The sequence below is a fragment of the Xenopus tropicalis genome, chromosome 1 (genome assembly GCF_000004195.4).
Source record: "Xenopus tropicalis strain Nigerian chromosome 1, UCB_Xtro_10.0, whole genome shotgun sequence".
In the NCBI taxonomy this organism is placed as follows: Eukaryota; Metazoa; Chordata; class Amphibia; order Anura; family Pipidae; genus Xenopus; species Xenopus tropicalis.
Genome location: NC_030677.2, coordinates 138,891,153 through 138,905,503, shown reverse-complemented (window position 1 = coordinate 138,905,503; position 14,351 = coordinate 138,891,153). Strand labels below are relative to the sequence as shown.

Genomic DNA, 14,351 nt, shown 5'->3' with positions numbered 1-14,351 from the left:
TGACATGGAAACCCAAGCAAACATGATATGGAAACCCATGTTTACCAACTCCAGGCACCCGTGTATACCTCCTAACATTTGAAAAATGCAAAGAGGGACAAAATGAGATGCCGCGTGTGGTGCAGCAAAACTTTTTTGACCACGCCCCCTAAATGCCACTCCTATTTTACAAAATTTGGCAGGTTATTTAAAGTTTGAACACATTTCTGGGGGTTTTGGGGTCTTGTTTTATGTGTTATTACAGTTCTGGGAAAAAAAGCTGAAATTGCCCTTTAAGCTGCAAGTCTCCATTCCCCAAGAGACCTATTTAGCTTATTAGTTACAATTGTATCTAAATGCAGGTGTAGCTTGTTTAATTTTCTGGGCTCTCTGCCAAAAGCTACTTTTTTTAAATTAAGTTTGAGAAACATTGTATCTTTTTTAGCGTTCAGTGCAGGTTCAGTGCAGGAAATCAAAGGGAAATTAGGAACTTTTCAGAAAGAATCCGGGACTGCGGGCTGAGTTGTCAAAATCGTGACTGTCCCACGAAAATAGGGATAGGTGGGAGGTATGCCGTGTACTTGTACAGTTTAGCTGTGCCTTGCACCCTTATGCTTGTTGGGCAATGTGGTGCAGGTGCATAGCTACCCTTATTATGGGGCTTTATCCTTTGAACATCATGAATGTAGTACAGATTTTGGGTCAGATTTTTGTAGAGATGACGATTGTGTTTTATACACTAAAAAAAAGCAGAATTTCTGTTCAAAAAATGGAAATTTGGCCTTAAAGTTAACTTGTTTAAAGTTAACTGCTGTGCCATCTTAGCTCTGTATGCCAAAATTACAAAACACTGACTGAAGGCTGAATTTATCTATGGATTACAAGAATCCACTTGCATGGGAAGTAGAGCATTATGGGTATAACATGTCCCACAGTATGTCCTGGCCCCCCAGTGTCTGGCCGCTGCTTTGTAGACAAAGTGCATTTTGCCTTTGAATGAAGATGATGTTATGTAAAAACAATTGCGTATCATTAGTTTTCTAAAATTAGATCAACAGAGTTGGATCAACAATTCCCAGAATCACAGCCAGTAAGAAAAGGTATGTGAATTTCATCCAACAAAAGAGACTGAATAAAGAGCTAGTTTCAACAAGCAGTTAGAGTGCGCTCTGAGATTACTAGACTGCTCTTTCCATGCCATATAAGGGCTGCATTGGAGGCACTGGTAAATCGTTCCCAAATACACAGATTGGGTGCTGGGCCCAGCTATACATATACAGGCCAGTTTGCCAGCAAACCATGTTAATGACACATTGATCTATTTTATGACTATGTGAACCAAACTCCTTTGTAAATGTTTTACAGAATGGCATAGTAATGTTAGCCTGCAATAAGTTTTAGGGAAAATTGTATTTTTATCTTTAGTTTATGCCATTGGCCAGGGCTGCCCCCCTGGAGGTCCACGGGCCAAATATGGCCATCCAAAGGCTATTTATGGCTCCCAGTCTGTTCAGAGGCTCCATAGACTTCACTGTATGAGATTATTTTAATTTAATCCACCCCTCCAGCATGCTGTATGAGATATAATTGGCCCGTTACATGTAGTTAGTTAGACAGGATTACCTTAGGCATGTGTGCAATTTTGATAACAGTTGCTCTAATTGGGAACTGAAACCATCAACAAGACATTCCCATTGCATCTAAAAGTTCTGAATTATGGAAAGGCCATCTCCCATAGACTCCATTATAACCAAATAATTCTAATTTTTAAAAATGAATAAAAAATAAAACAGTACCTTGTACTTGATCCTTAGATATAATTAATCCTTGGAGGCAAAACAAGCCTATTAGGTTTAATCAATATTTAAATTATTTTTAGCAGACTTAAGTTATGGAGATCCAAATTACTGAAAGATCCCTTATCTGGAAAACCCCAAGTCCCGAGCATTCTGGATAACAGGTCTCATACCTGTACTTGAAGATGGTGTCTGTGTTTGGGGTGTCCTCAAACAGTACCTAACTGAATGCATTGTTGGGTGGCTCCTTTAGTGTTTGGGTGCGGAGTTCAGTTCCAACATGGACACTATCTGCCAGGAATTAGCCTTTTTCCTTTTCACATATAATGGAAGATTCATTTTCCGTTTGTTGAGGTTTTTAAAGAAGCCAGGTTTGGCCACCCCACGGATAAAACAATTGTATCATAATGGAGGTCTGTGCAGGCTGACAGCGGACTGCTTCAATAAGCTAATGTGGTCCTTGTCCAATGAATTTCCAACGCGCCCGATACAAAACAAATTAAACAGGCTGACAGGAGTTGTGCACAGGCCAAGAAAAGCTGCCAACTTGGTCCCTCCAGCCCAAGTTGGCAGATTTTATCAGCCTGTGTATTGCCACCTTTAATCAGAGCATAAATCTTGTTATATCCCACACCTAGGGCCACTGCCCTTGATTGATTTCTGAGGAATACTAAGGCTTTTGAACAAAGTGTTTTTTATAGTATAGTTACCCACAGTAGGTAAAATGGTGTAACTGACTTTTGTGATGATTACTTTAAGTGAGTTATCTGAAGCAGTTAGTGCTTAGAGCAGTGATCCCCAACCAGTGGCTCATGAGCAACATGTTTCTCCCACTGGCCTCAAAGCAGGTCTTCATTCTAGAATTTCTGACTTGGAGGCAAGTTTTGGAGTACCTTGGGTATTACCAAACAGAGCCCCCTGTAGTCTGCCAATCCACATAGGGACTACAGAATAACCAATTACAGCCTTTTTGGTCACCCCCAGGAACTTTTTTCATGCTTGTGTTGCTCCCCAACTTTTTTTTAGATTTAAATTCCAATCACTAAATGGTTGCTATGGGTTACTGCCCAAAAAAGGTAGGGGACCCCTGTGCTAAGAGTTTGAATGTCTTGGTGACAGTCATGGAGGTGAAATGCAATCCATTTTGATGGCCACCAATATTTCTAAAGGTCGGTAAGGACAGAAGCTGGGAGAGTCTATCATTTAGCATCACTTGATATAGTGGTCGCTTGGTTTAATGTATGTAACATTACAGGCCATTACGCTGCTGTGTTTTCCTTTCATTTATTTCATGTCGCTAAGACGATTTCTATTTGAACATTTTGAAAAGGAGAAATGTAATCTATTTTTGAACTTGAGGTTTATTTACTAGCGATTGTTAACTTTTAAATGTTTCTGTGGGGCTATGAATCCCAAATCAAGTCAGACCGTAGCACTCCTATGCAATATCCTTTACGAACAGCTGTAAGCATTTATATTTCATTTTAACAAATAACCGCACTTCCATCTCAGTTAATTCTCCAGTAAAGTGTGCCTGCAAACTTTGCACCCCATTTTACAGAGAAGTGCCTGTTCGTCAAGGTATATATCACAGGAGAACATAGCAAGTTCTGTGCATGGCTGCTTTTTTCAAAAGGGCAAGATAAACTGTCCTGTTGTTGAATTGCGGCTCAACACTTGGCAAAATTGTACATGGGCAGTAACCCATAGCAATAGCAACCATTTAGTGATTGGCTTCTTTGATCCAGCTACAAGTAGAATAACAAAAGCAAAAGTGTTGGTTGCCATGAGTTACACCTATGGTTCAGATTTGCCTAGAATGACCCAAATTATTTTTAGTATGATGCAGATGGAAGTAATCTAAGTAATTTTGCAATAGTCTTCTTAATGTTTGCCTTTCTATTCTGCCTCCAAGATTGTCATAATTTATTTTTATAGCTTAGCTTCTCTCAGCAATAAAAACCTTAGACATTATAGTTTCCCCAATCCACCTTAAACCCCTTCAGCCTCCTAGTAGTCCCTGCACATTTTCAGATCTCTAAATTGATCCTGTTTAAACAGAAAAACGTTGTTGAGACAGGTTATGTTTTTTAATTTAGCTACTCCTGTATCCATTCTTCATTCCGATATTCAAACAATGGCCTGGTTGTTAGGGCCAGTGAGCCTAGCAGTTTAAAGTGCAATCAGAAATCATTGTGGAATAATAATAATAATAATAAAATAATAATATACATATATATATATATATATATATATATATATATATATATAGCAGCTAACAGAAACTCAAAAAAATGTAAATCATTAAAAAAGCCTGTGATTGGGGACATTCTTGCACTCAGTGTTCCATGGCCCCAGGATGTACATTGAGTCCTAGTGCTGTGCAGCTGGGCTATAAATAAGGCAACCTGGCATATTTAAAGCCCCCTGTTTAGCAATTGTCTGAAAACCTTGCTGTTTAACCATGTTATTGCTGGCTGCAAAGTCTTTTTCCCTATGAAGTTGAAATTTGATGATGTTACTGTATATTTATTTTAAAGACTTATTTCAACTGTTTCTAAAAATAACAACATTTTGAAAGGTCTCCGTCATAATGCTCCCCTTCAGAGGACCCTAAACCATGAGGCTCACCCCAGGGGGCACATGGAGAGGTGAGGGGGGGGGGGCAAACTTGATTGGTTAATATGGCATTTGAGGAGAATGAAATTTTGTTCTGGATGAGTAGATGCTGGTCAGGTAGGGTAGGATTTGGGGTGAGCACTGTGCTGTGCTAGCTATTCCCTATGGGAAAAAAATATTTTAGTATAGGAAGGAATTTTACATCTTAAAAAATAATACTTGTTCTTGCTAAAATTTAAATAAAAATGAATGACAAAACTACATTTACAAGTTTGCGGTTAGTTTGCAAGTTAGTTAATTATGACAGTTGTCCACCTTTGCTTAAAAATGAGATTGTTACAAAACAGGGTAGCCTGCCCTGGTCGATAAAGGAGATCCGGGCCCAAAGATGAGAAAATATAAAAATCCCACCAATTGCTGTGAATCTGCATCCCCCTTTAGCTGTCAGTGGGTTGCTTGGAGCTGTAGTTTATTAGTAACTGTGTGCGCTAGGGTTGCCACACTTTGAATTTGATGTCAGGGATGCAGCACTGATGACTTGTGGGTGGGTCAGGGACATCAGAGGCCATCTTGCAATCAAATTAATAGTGCAGAAAAAAACTTACACCAACTTCAGATGGTCATTGTTCTAACTGATCTGTATTATTCTCAAGTGGTACTGCTAATTTATAAAAGTCATTTTTGGAAGGACAGTCTGCCATCAAAGATACAATAACACCTTTTTAAGAAATATATTTGTTCTTTTTACAACATTTTGTTTTTTCCTTTTAGTAACTAGAATTTCAGTTTATGGCAATTTTGTGAACTAAATTCCCAGGCTAGTATCCAGTGCTGGACTAGTCCGCAGGGTTACCAGGAATATTCCTGGTGGGCCCAGATGCTCCCTGGATCTCTGGGCCTTTTGAATGTACCCTGGAACCTACCATGCCCACAAAAAATTCCTTTATTAAATGCCATTAATGTACAATAAAACTACAGAGACACTAGCAAAAGTTAGTGTGTATTTTGCCTACATTAAGGTCACTTTGTTTGTGGGAGTTCGTCACATAGCCAACATGTTTTCTCTTTAAGCAAATCCTCCTGGCAGCTGAGTTGCAGACATCTTGTTGAAGGGGAATTACTAATTATTGTGCATTTGCCTTAGAGCAAGGGCACACAGGGTGTTTGTAAAAAAGTGGATTTGAGTTTAAATATGCTAACAAAAGCCACAAGTGGCTGATGATGTGCATTTCTAAGCCAAATGTAGTGGCATAAGGTGGCCTAGGATCAATAGCTAACTTAATTACAACACGAAAGTTACGCTGCTAATATGTTCAGGCACTAACCACCTCTTGAGAGTTTTGCTGCCATTTTGTAAATTCAGTAACCATGCAGATCCCATATTGCTCTATGGAATTGGCATTTCGGCAGAAAAAGCATATGATGGCATAGACTGGTATATGTTGGCTTGTAAGCACCCCTTGGGATTGCACTGCTGCATATTCCATCATTGCCTATTGGGCTGCATTTTATGCGTATTTCGCTCAAATTAGTGTTTTTATTGCATTGCATTTTATTGTTGTAAATACTTGTACCTTTATTGCACACTTTTATTATATTTAATATTTGTATTTTTTTTTTGTTTGTTTTGTTTGTCTATGTAAAGTTGGGAGGAACACGGGTCAAAAAAATTTCATTACAGTAATGATGCTTCATTGTTATTTGTATATGACAATAAACTTGAAACTTTAAAAACACAACATAAAAATGCCCCGTGTGCCCTTGACCTTAAACGTAAGGCAGAAATGTCTTGATAATGATGGCACATTATAAGACCTTATATTACAAACTGTTGTTTGCTTTAAATATGAAATGATTATATATTTTATTGTGCTGCCTCCCTGGTTGGTCTGGGCTGTAGGAATCAATAGCTACATGTTACAGATCTGGCTCTTAAGTACTTAACCAAAGCTTGCTTTAAATCCCACAACAGCTTTTGAAGAGGTACACTCAGCTGTTTTCACATGTTGGAGAATTGAGTCCCTTAACCTCTCACTTGCTAGGAAGGGGCCCCTCAGCACTTCCTGTCACCCTCTGGGGTCGAATCCAAAATAAATCTTTAACAGATTCCCTGCTGAAATATTGCTATATGCACTGCAAATGGCTAATCCCATGTTATACCTTGCAGGGAAATGGTTAATGCTTTTTCATAGAGCGCAGCACCTGGGGAGCTGATTCATTCCAGACCTTTGCATCCATCCATCCATACAATCACACATACATACATACATGCATATAGTTTTTTTCAGAACATAATTCCACTGTTCTTTAACATCTAGACATCTGCAGACCTACTTATGTGAAATGCATTTGTCTGTGTTTCTCTTTTCCTCCAGGGATGACTACCACAAAGATGGGTTTTGTCAACCCTACAGAGGTATTGCCTGTGCGAGATTCATTGGCAACAGGACCATATATGTGGACTCCCTTCAGATGCAGGGGGAAATTGAAAATCGAATTACAGGTAGGAATTAGCTATTGGTTTTGGGGAATGGGTGGGACAATAGCCTCTGGCTTGCAGGAAGCTCTGCTTTGAGTAAACTGTGTCTTTGTGCTTCCAAAACTTGCCTCCAAGCCTGAAATGTAAAAATTGGCACCTACTTTGAAACCATTAATATTAACAAATATTATCAAAGAGAGTGGTGAACAACATGTTGCTCATGAGCCACTGGCCTAGAGCCTGTTGTGTCACTTCCACACAGAGAAAGGTGTAACTTGTTCCTTACTGGTGCAAAACATCTCATTCTGCAGAGCCACGAGTTGTTAGGACCAGTGAGTTTTCGAGCTGGTAGTTTCAGTATATATGTGCAAAAGAGAGCATTGTCCCTAAAGCTTGGTGCCCCTGAAAAGTTTTTGCTGTGGGCCCCTTAACTTCTAGTTATAAAATTCGCACATCTGATTATGGGGTGACATAGGTTTATAGAATAGATGGGGGGGGGGGCTTCTCTAAAACTTAAGGCAGATAATATACAGGCAATGCATACTTTTATACTGTAGATGTCTTTGCTTCAGTGGTTGAAATACTTCATGTTAGTCTAAGTGAGTTTAAGGTAAATCTAGAGACAAGCATTTCCCCAGTTCTTCATCAAAATTCTAATTTGTGTACCTTATCAGCACAATATGAAAGAACGTACATTACACGTATAATTGGTTCATTTGCTTGTACTGTATAGGATGGAATTAGAAATTGAACATGCAGGGCTCTTTGTGTATTCATAGTAATGACTGTTACTGCCATTGTTCCCTTTTCCAAATTCATATTCATGAAATGCTTATATATTTATGTGACACCCAAAACGAGACTTACTTGTTTTTTTTTTTGGTTAACATTGTTGTACTTTATTGTTTTGGCGCCCTCTGCTGCTCAGTTGTCTCACAGTCAGGTATTCTTCAGAACTAACATTTTATAGATTGTTTTGCTAAGGGATACTTTATATATGAGTGCATGGAAATGTAAATATTTATATATAAACACAAATAAATTAGTCTCTCTGTAGCTCCAAGAGTCAAGGCCTAGTTATATTGTGTGCCTGGATAGACACATTAGGCATACTTTAAGTAATAACTTTGCCCTAAAATGACTCTAGCTTGCCAGATACCATGTGATGCTTCTGTCATATAGTGGTAAACCATTTGCCTAAAGAAAATACCTTTTTCAAGAGGTTTTGTAGTCATGTTATAGGTGAAACTTTAAACCAATTAAGCAGAGAAATAAAAAGTGCTAATGAAAAATAATTGACTTTTATTTTTTTTCAGCTGCCTTTACAATGATTGGCACCTCTACCCATCTCTCTGACCAGTGCTCTCAGTTTGCCATCCCATCATTTTGCCACTTTGTGTTTCCTCTCTGTGATGATCAAACCTCCAAGCCAAGAGAGCTCTGCAGGGATGAGTGTGAAGTGCTGGAAAATGACCTATGCAGGCAGGAGTACAACATTGCCCGCTCCAACCCCCTCATTCTCATGCAGCTTCACCTACCAAACTGCGAGGAACTGCCACTGCCTGAAAGTCCAGAAGCTGCCAACTGCATGAGGATTGGGATCCCAGTAGAAAAGCTTAACAGATGTAAGTGTTAATGGTTAGATACAACTATCATGTGCCTTGGGCTGCCTTGGCTCCATAGCACTTGACCTACTTCCTACTAATGCTGTACAATTGGCAGTGGTTAGACTGGATTGGTGCCCATTGTTGCTTATAAAGATACTTTAGGCATGTAACAGCCAGACAGAAATTTTCTCTGTTTCACCTTATGTATTAATGCAAAATATCTATTAATGTAGACACACAGAGAGCTTTTATTCTCAACATACAAGATTTTTTCTCAATCTTTGAAAGCAATTTGATCTAATTTAATTAAACCTTTGTAACCTACCTAAACAAGCAGACCTGATTTGGCCTCTAACATGGTGGTGATGATTAAATCACCCAGCTAGCATGGGCTTAGCCCACACATATTGTTTTGGAAAGGCATTTAGTTTGGTGCAGTTCCTGGGCCAATGAACTGCTAATTCAATCGACAAGCTCCCAATTCCCATCTAAATTCTCCCTTTGTGCGGGAACCATTACACTGAGTGATTCTGAAGACTGTTTACTAGTGAGTTCTGTTCATTGTCACTTGTGATCTTTAGATCGCTTTGGCTTCTCATTAATTTTCATGAGATTTGTCATTTTAGACAGCTATCTGTTCATTGTTTGTAAATATCTCCCAAACAGTCTCTGACTCATCTATGACAATGTCTATTTCTGTTTTGCGGTTGTCCAACTTGTTTAGTGTTTGTGTCTAAACGGCGTGACATTCATGCCAGATGTGCAGCATTTGTACAGAATTTATACAGAATCCAGAGCTAGAGTTTGCTACAAGGCTGAACATCAAAGACTTTAAACGCCACACATGTACAAAGAATGTTCTACCAATCTTTTAAATATTGTGGGGGTTATTAACCTCCAATATGTATAATGGATATCTAATTATTACTGTTTCTCTTCTACTCTTCTGTTCCTCAGATCAGCAGTGTTACAATGGGACTGGAACTGATTACAGAGGATCCGTCATCGTCACTAAGTCTGGCCACCAGTGCCAGCCATGGAGCAATCAGGTTCCCCATAGTCACTCACTATCCAGTGCGGATCACCCTGAAATCGGTGGTGGCCACGCTTACTGCAGAAATCCAGGAGGCCAGATGGAGGGACCTTGGTGTTTCACACTGAATAAACATGTCCGCATGGAGCTATGCGATATTCCTGCTTGCCGTATGTATCAAGGCTGAGCTTTTTAGGTTATGTGTTATCATTTTTTATAGAAACAGCGTTGTTTTCTTTGGTTTAAGGCATTTTCTATAGTCTGCAATTTGAATATTGCCATTAGATTTATGCCTTTTATAAAAAACACTTCAGCTAAAGAAAAAAAACAAGAAGCAATACAGTTGTACATTATTATCTATGTAAGGGCAAATACAACTCAGATATCAGTAATACTCATTCATATTTGAATGATTAGGCACTTACTTAATACATTATTTACAGTTCTTTTTACAATATAATAGTTAATCCTCATGTGGGATCTCCCCTGCATTTAGCAAAATAGTTCATCAGCCAGGATGGACACCTGATCTAGCCTATGAAGTACATCACTAACTAACTTTGAGAACTTAGAACAAGATGGTAATTGCACTTCACAGTGATCAGCATGCCTAGAATTTTATTTGAGAATGTTCAGATGTATAGGACGTACAGCAACTGGTCTTTAAATATGAATTCCATGTTTTTTCATAGGTACACGTGACAACACAAAGATGGAGATCCTATACATCTTGGTCCCCAGCATTGCAATCCCACTGGTCATCGCCTGCTTCTTTTTCTTAGTCTGCATGTGCCGAAATAAACAGAAGGCTTCAGCCTCCACACCGCAGCGCCGCCAGCTCATGGCCTCTCCAAGCCAGGACATGGAAATGCCCCTTATGAATCAGCACAAACAGCAGGTAATGTGTTTAAACATTGAACAATTCTTAGTGGTGGTAAGGTACCATTTTGAATAATTCCACATGTTGAGCATCCCTCAACATCCTTATAGTGGCAGTTGGTATAGTAGTTACTAGGTGTAGTTCAGCATTGTCAAAGTATTATTAACACTACCTGGCTTTTTTTGTGTACACGACACCACAATATTTGTTCCTTTCCATGAAAAGAGATAAAAGCGTAGGGCATAATGGAGTCCCTCTGCTCTCCCACAGATTGCAAATAGCTTGACGTGAAGAAACCCCAAAAGACTGGGGCCCTGGTTGTTTACCACAGCCTGTATCCGTCTAAATACAGTAGTAACTTCAATAATGGTAGTGACTTAAATGAAGCAGTTAAGCAATATAACATGAAGTAATGTTATGTTGTATAAGCAGTAATTGGGCTGCAAGCAAACAGATGCAGACTTCTTTTGTTGATCTGACTCCAATTGCTTACCATTTATTAGGAAAACATTAGTCTTATCCCTAGTACCATGTTAGACCTGGCATCAAGGGCTTTCTGTTTCTAATTTTGGTCTTCTTGAGAACAATGCAAGCTTACTAAATGTATTTCAATAAAATACTCTAAAGTATGTACTGTATTTGACCTAGGACACGAGGTATCTGAAGTGAGGAGCATACACTGAAAATTGCACTTATTTATATTTGTAAAAGTTACTAAATATATAACCAGTATTTTTACAGTTTCAATAAGACTATCATGTAATCTTATCTTTTTTTGCTTTTCAGCCCAAAGTAAAAGAAATAAATCTATCAACTGTGAGGTTCATGGAAGAGCTAGGCGAAGACCGTTTTGGAAAAGTGTACAAGGGACATCTCTTTGGTACCACTCCAGGGGAACAGACTCAAACTGTTGCTATTAAAACACTAAAAGACAAAGTAGAAGTTGCTCTTCGTGAAGAATTCAAGCATGAGGCCATGATGCGATCCAGGCTTCAGCACCCAAATATTGTTTGTCTTATAGGGACCGTGACCAAGGAGCAGCCCATGAGCATGGTATTTAGCTATTCTCCACTTAGCGATCTGCACGAGTTCTTGGTCATGAGATCACCACACTCAGATGTAGGCAGCACAGATGATGATAAGACAGTTAAATCCACTCTAGAACCCACTGATTTTCTTCATATTGTGACACAGATAGCAGCAGGAATGGAATTTCTTTCAAGCCACCATGTTGTTCACAAAGATTTGGCTGCCAGAAATGTTTTAGTGTTCGATAAACTCAGCGTTAAAATTTCAGATCTTGGTCTGTTCCGGGAAGTATATGCTGCAGATTACTATAAACTGATGGGAAACTCCATGCTTCCGATTAGATGGATGTCTCCAGAAGCGATTACATATGGCAAGTGTTCTGTTGATTCAGATATTTGGTCCTATGGGGTGTTGTTGTGGGAAATTTTCAGCTATGGCTTGCAACCCTATTGTGGGTATTCCAACCAGGATGTCATTGAAATGGTACGAAATCGCCAGGTGCTGCTGTGTCCTGATGACTGTCCTGCATGGATATACACCCTAATGCTAGAGTGCTGGAGTGAATTTCCTGCTAGAAGACCAAGATTTAAGGACATACACACAAGGCTACGAACCTGGGAGAATATGTCCAATTATAATAGCTCAGCACAAACATCTGGGGCAAGTAATACAACACAGACAAGTTCTCTAAGTACAAGTCCAGTCAGCAATGTTAGCAATGCTAGGTATGTTGGGCCAAAGCCAAAAACCCAGCCATTCCAACAGCCACAGTTTTTGCCAATGAAAGGACAAATTAGACCTATGGTTCCTCCACCTCAACTCTACATTCCAGTCAATGGGTATCAACAGATGGCTGCTTATTTTTACCCAGTCCAGATACCAATGCAAATGGCTCCTCAACCAATGCCACCTCAAATTATACCCAAACCCGGATCCCATCACAGTGGAAGTGGTTCCACTAGTACCGGGTATGTCACAACAGCACCCTCAAATAATTCCATGGCTGACAGGGTCGCTCTGCTTGCAGATGGCGCAGATGAAGCTCAATTACTGGCAGAAGATATGTCTCCAAACCCTGTCCAGGAAGAAGAAGGCTCTGTTCCGGAAACAGAATTGCTGGGTGACAATGACACATCTCATTTAGATGAAACAGATATTCAGTCAGAAGCTTAACGTGTTTTGCTGAAAAGAAGACTTATAAGACTTGAATTAAGTATAGCTAACTTTAGCATGAATTTGGACAAACATCTTCACGCGGTGCCTATGATACAATTGGAATCTGAAGTTTGAGCCATAAACAATAAAGATGTTTCATTTATGTGTTGACAGCAGCTTTTGTACAGATTTTATAACTCTTGGACTCAGAATGTACGTTACCATAAAAAATTTATGTACAGTTGCTGTGCAACATATGGCTGATTTGCAGTGCACATCATGTGCAGCGAAGACTGTGATTGTAAATTTAGATTAATGTGCCCATGTTGTTGTTAGGCATAACAAGTATTTGGCACACAGCAATGCTCTGAGAGTGCCTGGACCCCCACAAACAGAGTTTGTTGAACTATAGCACACTCAATGGTAAGTGTCAAGATGTACGGAGTACAACATGGGAAAATGTAAATCACCATCACCGTACAAAGAATATTGTTTATTTTTATCTGGAAAATGAGGAGTAACCCTTTTCTCTATTGCTGGTCATTTTTACAAGGTACAGTTCTTGTATCTGTAACCAATGAATGCCAAACTCGAGCTTCCAGATGTCACTGGCTTACCCATGATGATTAGCTAGCCAGTAACTGGGCAGCCAGGTGATTGGCATCCCTACAACAGATCCTAGTAATCTGAAGCCAAAAGTATGGTCTACTGTGCACTAACCAACCGAATATTAATGTAGGCGTTTGTTGATTTATGTAGAGACCTCAAGTTTATTATATCTGTATTTTAATAGTTTAGTTTTAAACTAGACTTTACATTTTATATGAAGAGAAAGCCGATTGCATAAACATTCTAAGGTTTGTATTCGGAGCCTACAGCAAACATTGCCCATTCCAAAAAATTGTCCTCAAATATCTGTCTTTCTGCCAAATCCAGTGTTCTTAACAGACAATATGTTGTTCTGGTTGCTTTATAAAAAAATAAATTGTGTACAGACTTTTATTGTAATTTATGTTTTTATTACCTTTTATAAACTTTTTTAATGGAAGTATTTTGACCCATAAAAAAGGCTAATTTAACTGTTTAAAGTTACTTGTGTAATTTCTGTTTTTATGTAATAGGCATAATCTAATCTGTTCAGTTCCTACTTTTTGTTTCTGTCCAATCCATGACCAATGCATTGCACCCAATAGTTTCTTTTTGTAAATCCAGATACTTAAAGTATCTAATAAAGGTGACACAGATAAAATTGGCTAAAGCTCTCTGGTCTAATTTGTATTAAACAGTTTTATCATTATGGCTGGAATTTCAAGTTATATAGAAACAAATTATGTCTTAATATGATTGTCCATGAGCCTTTTTTTTCAGACTTTGGCTTGAGTTGTTTTGTTTAGTTTTTTTTTTTTTAATTTGAGCTCTAGATTTCTTCATAGACAATGTACCTTTTTTAAGATAATTAATGAGACATATGAATTGATTCAGGTCTAAATGCCAATTAATATTTCTTGGAATCTAATTGGTGGCCCTTAAGATGCATATTGTTTTACAGTTATACACCACTCAGGGTCCAAATAGCAACACATTGGAAAGCTAAATATAGACATTAGTAAAAGGGGCTTATTTACCCTGGGCAGGGGTACAGGTGCTGATGTGTGAAAGACAGTAAATGTGCACCCCTTACAGCCCATACACTTATCACTTATGTTTTTGCCAATGGTTGATGCAGCTGTTTTTTTGGAGTGCAAAGAGCTGAGCCAATGGTCATTGGGCACAA

The 14,351-nt window shown here is 38.8% G+C and overlaps 1 protein-coding gene across 1 annotated transcript in view; it reads left to right on the top strand.

Annotated features, from left to right (window-relative positions):
* Positions 1-13,829, top strand: part of ror2 (receptor tyrosine kinase like orphan receptor 2) — an 87,603-nt gene extending 73,774 nt beyond the window's left edge. Inside the window, exons 5-9 of the mRNA NM_001015834.1 lie at positions 6,770-6,897; positions 8,190-8,498; positions 9,438-9,683; positions 10,206-10,411; positions 11,180-13,829. Coding sequence (NP_001015834.1) covers positions 6,770-6,897; positions 8,190-8,498; positions 9,438-9,683; positions 10,206-10,411; positions 11,180-12,595 — 2,305 coding nt within the window. The 3' untranslated portion in view covers positions 12,596-13,829. The remainder of the gene's footprint in view (positions 1-6,769; positions 6,898-8,189; positions 8,499-9,437; positions 9,684-10,205; positions 10,412-11,179) is intronic.
* The last annotated feature ends 522 nt before the right edge of the window (positions 13,830-14,351 follow it).